Below are 7,501 nucleotides of genomic sequence, written 5' to 3'. Positions count from 1 at the left end.
TAAGTAACTCACAATGTGCAAAGTGCTATTCGTTTTTAACTTTTTATTTATACAACCTTCTTCCAATCGGTTTAATTGAATAACATCACTCAAAATACATTGCAAATGTGTAACCATGTCGTGTAAGCATGAGGAAAGATTTAAAGAAAATTTAATAGTTTTCAAGTAGTAAATGCCAGAAAAGCAAACCTGAAAGACAGTACGAGAAAAAGGGAAGCTAACGAAAGTAGTGATAGGCTTTTGACAAGCATTTAGAACTGAAAAGTCAGAAGTCAAATTACTGCATTGTTTATATTATTTTGCTACCTTCGTAACACATGACTGCACCTTAAGTGCAACTTTAAATAGCGTTTAAATATTTAATATTTTTCTAAAGAATTTAAAAGAATGAAGCATAATATAGAATCTTTATCATTTTAATTTCTTAAACAAAATTCAATGATTTTGTACATAACTCCCCCCCAACCCCTCTAAAAACAGCCCTGTTTGATTGTGATTCTGGAATACCTGACGACTGAAGCAGTAAAGCATTATACAGTTATTATTATAGTTACAAACTGGATCTAAGTAAAGAAACATCATACTTGCTTGGTAAAGTATATAAATCATGCTTAACAAATGTTGAAAATATTGTTTTGCTACGTAGATTTTAATAGTTCTTTCTAATTAAAACACTCATACGTCATCAAAGTTTACTTTATGCCATGGTTATTCATGACGTCATTAAGATATTTGTTTGTCATGTTTGCTAAACATATGAATTGGGAATTATATGTCAATCCCAAAATCGAAACAGTGAGAAATATGTAACTGTTAAAATTAATATTTCATAAAAAAACAATAAATAACTAAATGGCCTTAGTTAAAAATATAAATAATTATGTAAATATTTATTTATACAATAAGTGCAACATCCCTCACGCCCCTAGCACCGACTTTAGCGTACTCAATTCTAAACACTTAATAGTGCTAGCATCAATGACTTACATCAGTTAATGCGAAAGAAGTTTCTTTCGGCTATGATAACCGACACAAAAGAAAAACAAAGTTATTCGAAAAATAAGCATTAATCCTCCGAGGTTCTAAACATACACAAAATTGTATGTTTTGATTCTCGCAAGGATAACTTATTTATATGTACGACAAATTAAATGCTGACTATATAGTTTCCTCGCTTGAAATGTACATCTCTGTAATGAAATAAAAAACGTCAGGAGATATTTTTTATGAAAAGGAAATTCATATTATAGACGTATCATTTCGCTGATCATGTTTTAACATGTCTACATCTTCATGGATATAGCTCCCTCACATATGAAATAATATAAAGTCCCTGACGAGATTCAAATATAACATATTCTGAGCATATTTTAATAACGAAAAAACTAGATCAACAACAAACAGTCATTGTATGATACTTGATATTAATGAAAGTGCTTTGTGCAAAAACAAATTAACACTATAATATGTATCTAAACCGTATTGTTTACAAAATGAATTTTGTCAAATTAAGTGTTGGGAAAATATAAGTCATGCCGATCACGCTCATAACTAAAATTAGTGAACTTCTGATAATTGAGATTTTATTTCACCTAAATAAAAACAAAACAATAATAACATAATCAACAATAAAGCAGCTGTAATCGATATAGCAGAATTTGAATAATGTGTTAACTTTAAGATAAATCTTGTAATGTCTTTAATATTATTTATTCAAAATGATTGAAAACCGTGTATATATTATAATAATAATGCACTTTTAACTCGCACTCCTGTTCAGACTGGCACATAAAATATCAATCATTTTCTGTACGATTTGACATTTTCAAGCTGTTTAAATGCCGTTGATAATTGCAAATTTAACTCACATGATTGGCATCATTTTATGCTACAATATTGCCATATTTTTATAATTTGATATCACTAAAATTTTATGATTTCAGATACATCAACCACTATCAAATCAATGCAATCATGAAAGAAGAAACACTTTATTAACGAACTACTCCACACCTTCTTTAAATAGTAAACGATTTGCTGATTTCGTCTTTCCAAAATCAATTAATTTCACATCATTGCTAATTGTTTGATTTCTGTTTTTGATCTTACGATTTCCAGCTTCTGGCAATTGCCGTCATAGAGCTGGTTTGCTATCGAACTATAATGTTTTCGTTAGTAAATGTTTATTAAAGTAAATTAGATTCACACCAAGGGAATGAAGCTCTCAATTAACCCAAAGACAGATAGGCTGGCTTCCTGTTTTTAGCTCACCTGTCACAAAGTGACGGGGTGAGCTTTTGTGATCGCTTTTCGTCTGGCTTCCGTCCGTCCGTCCTTCCGTCCGTCCGTCCGTAAACTTTTACTTTAAATGACATCTCCTCATAAACAACTAAGCCAATTTCATCCAAACTTCACAGGAATGTTCCTTTGGTGGTCACCTTTAAAAATTGTTCAAAGAATTTAATTCCATGCAGAACTCTGGTTGCCATGGCAACCGAAAGAAAAAACTTTAAATATCTTCTCTTAAAAACCCAAGAGCTAGAGCTTAGATATTTGGCATGAAACATCTTCTAATGAGTGTCTACCAAGGTTGTTCAAATAAAAGCCCTGGGGTCAAAATTGGCCCCGCCCCAGGAGGTCTTATATTTTCCCTATATGCATATAGTAAAAACTTAAAAAATCTTCTTTTAAAGAACCCAAAGAGCTAGAGCTAAGATATTTAGCATGAAACATGTTCTAATTGGTGTCTACCAAGTTTGTTCAAATAAAAGCCCTGGGGTCAAAATTGACCCCGCCCCGGGGGTCATTGATTTTCCTTATATGTATATAGCAAAAACTTAAAAAATCTTCTTTGAAAAAACCCAAATAGCTGGAGTTTAGATATTTAGCATGAAACATCTTCTAGTGAGTGTCTACAAAGTTTGTTCAAATAAAAGCCCTGGAGTCAAAATTGGCCCCGCCCCGGGTGTTATTGATTTTCCTTATATTTGTATAGCAAAAACTTAAAAATCTTCTTTGAAAAAACCCAAATAGCTAGAGTTTAGATATTAAGCATGAAACATCTTCTAGTAATTGTCTACAAAGTTTGTTCAAATAAAAGCCCTGGGTCAAAATTGGCCCCGCCCCAGGGGTGTCATTGGTTTTAAATATATGTGTATAATAAAAAATCTTCTTTTAAAAAAACCCAATGAGCTAGAGCTTAGATGTTTAGCATGAAACATCTTCTTATGGGTGTCTACCAAGTTTGTTCAAATAAAAGCCCTTGGGTTAAAATTTGCCCTGCCAAGGGGGGGGGAGGAGGGGGGGTAGATTGTTGTTTTTCGTTATATGTGTGTAGTAAAAACTTAACATCGTGAAACTTCTTCTAATGGGTGTCTTCCAAGTTTGTTCAAATAAAAGCCCTGGGGTTTAAACTGGCCCCGCTCCGGGTGCCTTTATACAGGTGAGCGACCTCAGTGCCATCATGGCCCTCTTGTTACGTATAGTGGGCCTCCGTAACCGAGTGGTTTAGTTCGTTCACATTAAAGCACATGCCCGTCAACGTTGTGGATTTGAATCTAGTAAAAACCTTCGGCATTCTTTTATGTAAGAATACTATATCCTGCAAGCTGACAGAGGATCGTGTTACGTAGCGGGTAATATAAAGTACTAGCGTTGTGTTTTAAACAGTTTATTTTTATTTGTTTGGGTCGTCAGACCAAACAAATAATGGTAGCGAAATTTCAGACCCTGATGTGCTTATTTGCAAATACCGAAAGTAGTCCAAACTCCTCGAAGCGGATACTTCCCTTTATAAGTACACTAGCGCCGAAAAATTAAGGGGAAATCACTGCGTAAAGATTGTCAAATGACAGGCGCATTAATTTTCAAGTCGTTCTCGTATATACATGTCATAATTAAAAAATACAATTAAGAAATCATTTTTTAAGAAAGTTTTGTGTAATTAAACGTATATATAAGGCCTTTCCAATACTTATATAACGCGATAGCCAGTCTATCAAATACATTGTATTAACATACTTATTCGAAATAATATAAATACATGTATATATGTACATACAAGTATTCAACAAACAAACTTTCTACACATTGGGAAAGGATGAGAACAAAAAAACAGCTCTTATAGCATTCTCCTATTAGCAGCGATTACTGATGAGTACAGATCGAGTAGTAACCGGTGGTAAGATTGACAAGTTAACATGAATGCGCAGTAATTCTCTAAAAGTAGTCCTATTTGAACGTTAAAAGTAATGACAAGGTGATAACTCGCCATTCCAAAAATCGTAACATCTATTTCCTGAAATAGAAAATGAACCAAATAAAGTTATTTTTTAACAATTAAATTACTCATTTTCTATAAATTCAGTTTATTATGCCAACGTATTTAACGAAAATAAATCTATAAAACCTAAAGCGTTATTTGTAAAGCAGAAAAAATATTTTGAATGTCATAAATTTATGTTTAATTTATGAATCGTTCTAAAATTATTTTGGAAAGTGCACAGTATTGTGCTTTTCTATTACCAGTACGATTTGAGAGTAATCTTTATTTATATGTTAAATTCTATTTTGATGCAATAAATTACTCCTGATGGATTTATCCTAGCCCACCGGAAGTTCGTGACCATAAGCGCATAATGATAAATAAATAAATAAATAACAGATATATAATCAAACTTGTACACTAACCTGTTAAAATAATGTATTTTCTTCCATAAAGTCCAATTATTAACAAGCAGCATTTTTCAAAACATATTCAATTTCATTTTAAACTAGGTCATCATCCGCCATATTGAATTCAAATTTTCCCCCTAACTTCGTGACATGTAGAGTAGTCTCCCTTGATAGGCCACAGTACACTAATTCAGTGTTTTTCAGTGAGTTTGTTAAAAAATTACAACAGTTAATAAATTTAACTAAATAACAGTAACTGTCAAAACTTGTTAACTATATTTATTTTATTGTGTGTTTCAGTCAATTACTCTTCATGTCTAGAAGAGCAGTGAGGACAGAAGAATTTTTCTGTTTTATCAACACTTTTTTTATTGGTACAGAATCCCAGATGAGTCCAGTGCTTACATGGGACATGGTTTTTGATACCATCACACTGTGCCCACTGTACAAATGTTACAGATTTCTTTTTAGCCAGACCAACAGGCTCAAAGTTACTACAAACACAGCAGACTTCACTGTCAATAATTGTTTCTGTGTCAGAGTCTGAAGATATACTTGCATTTACTGTTATATGGGAAGGGCCAGGCTGAGGTTCATTATCCATCTGAGCATGCATGACACTTTTTTTAATTTTGAATGATTTACTACCCTTTTTTGAAGTTGATTTTTTATGACCTTTCTGATTTATTTCATGTTGTTTCATAGAATCAAGAACAGACTTAGCTGATAGATCCTTCCCTGAGACAATTCTACTCATGGTATTCCTAACCTTTTGCTTTGGTTTCTCACTCTTCACCTTCCTCAAAGTCATCTCCCTTTCCAATAAAAAATCCCCAGATGCATCCTTATCCACTACAATACCCCCTTCAACAGTAGCCTGACTATCTGTATCAGTACATTCAGCCATATCAATATCTTGAAATACTACTGCTGGAACAAGACTCTCCTGAGGTACAGCAAATTTGTCAAATGGACATATTCCAGTCTTCTTGAAAGCTGACTGAAGATTTTCACTGGAAAGTGATTTTGTATAAGCCCTACATGCCAGTTGACAGACATTGTACCTTGTGATATTGGTAGAATTCATGCGCATGAACTTATGACACTCATTGTTATATATCTTCTGGAATGGACCAAAAACAGCTACATCTAGGGGCTGTAAGATATGTGAGGTGTGGGCTGGAAGAACAAATATTATAATATTTTGACTCTTAGCCCATTCTACCAAGTCTACAGAGACATGAGACTTGTGGCCATCAAGGAGAAGTAAAACAGGCTCTGCAGTACCACCAGGTAAGTACTTAATAAAATGCTCCTCAAGGTAAGTCCTAAATATTGCACTGTTAGACCAACCTGAATCACTTACAGTCCCACTTGCACCTGGAGAAGAACCTTCTAGTAACTCTGGGAGCATACGCTTACCCGGAAAAACAAAATACGGTGGAATAGCAATACCACCAGCACTACCACAACCTAAAATAGTTATAGTTTTACTTTTTCCAGTAGTCACAGCAGGTGGACCAGTAGAACATGAAACAATGTGAGGGGGCTTATGATTAAGTGAAATTCCCTTCTCATCCACATTAAATATTCTATGTGGTTTATCAAGTAAATCATTCTTTGTGAGAGTAGTAAGTAAATTACTGAAGTAAGCATTGACTGTTGCTTCACTTGTCATTTTAGCTCTAACATGTTCAATACTTCTGGGATTTGAAACTTTCACTTCCGGCCAACGTTTACGAAATCCATCCATCCACCTTAATGTCAATGGATTGTCTCTGGTTCTTTTACCAACACTAACTGCATACTCAGTTGCAATGTCTACACACTCTTGCATGGTGTAACCATAACCATAATTAGCCATAGTTTTAATATGCTGTACAATTTTGGCCTCTTCAAACATATTCAAAACAGGTTCTCTTCCAGTAGTGATACATTCAGGGTCTATCTTTCCTAACACTCTGTCTCTTAAAGTTTGTTGAGGCACACCAAATAATTTACTAGCCCTGAGAACAGGTGTTCCACTTTCAACAACAGACTTGTATGCATTTTGCAAGGCTGTGGGTGAATATGATCTGTACTTGGCCTTCAAATGCACAGGCTTTGCCTACAACAACAAGAAAAAACACTTAATTTTTCTGCTTGTTGATAAGAGACATGGGGTACAATTGATCAATATTTTTTTAGTTAGCCTTAGAGTAAACATTTTTTCAAAACGAGGCTGTCAAATCTAAATGTAAATACAGCAGACGGATAACTTTTTACAACTTGAAATGTTATTTTTCATGGAAAAAAATACTTTTTAAGAGAGGACATTTTTGGGAATAACAGAAAATACATTTTTACTACTGGTATGTGTATAAAGGTTGGTTTTTACCTGTTTAAAGCGCATTTTGGCATATAAATATCACGATGACATTTGTGACGACATGACCTAGTTACGTACAGTTGTTTACATCTCGCAGGTGCGCGCGTGATTTCACTGGATTCGTTTACAAAAAAGTCACGAACTTCCGGTAGTCACGAAGTTAGGGGGAATGACGATAAATTATAATTTCATCTTTGAAGTAACCGAATGTGCAACTGCTAACGATTTAATGATTTTCATTTTAATTGAAATGAATTCTATGAGGATTTAATACCAAACGATAAACAGATTCATTAGATGTAAACAAATGCACCCTTAAATTGCAACAAATTATTCACAATTCTATCATGTCTTTATTGTCTAAAAGCTGTTTCCCTCAAATAGATTAATAATAATGAAACAGTTATTCAATAACAAACATCAAACCACAATGACCTCTAATGCACGGCATATGCAATG

General features: G+C 33.7%; 1 protein-coding gene across 1 annotated transcript; it reads right to left on the bottom strand.

Moving 5' to 3' along the window:
• Positions 1 to 4,600: 4,600 nt before the first annotated feature.
• On the bottom strand, positions 4,601 to 7,219 carry LOC132717474 (uncharacterized). The gene is made up of 2 exons (XM_060700944.1): positions 7,052 to 7,219; positions 4,601 to 6,781 (listed from the first exon to the last, which is right to left on the bottom strand). Exons 1-2 carry the CDS (start codon positions 7,064 to 7,066, stop codon positions 4,979 to 4,981), a joined length of 1,818 nt encoding a protein of 605 aa, XP_060556927.1. The 5' UTR covers positions 7,067 to 7,219; the 3' UTR covers positions 4,601 to 4,978.
• Positions 7,220 to 7,501: the final 282 nt, after the last annotated feature.

This window comes from Ruditapes philippinarum, unplaced genomic scaffold, assembly GCF_026571515.1.
Source record: "Ruditapes philippinarum isolate M1 unplaced genomic scaffold, ASM2657151v2 ctg2837_1_1_1_1, whole genome shotgun sequence".
Taxonomy (NCBI): Eukaryota; Metazoa; Mollusca; class Bivalvia; order Venerida; family Veneridae; genus Ruditapes; species Ruditapes philippinarum.
This window is presented reverse-complemented; position numbering and strand designations above follow the sequence as displayed.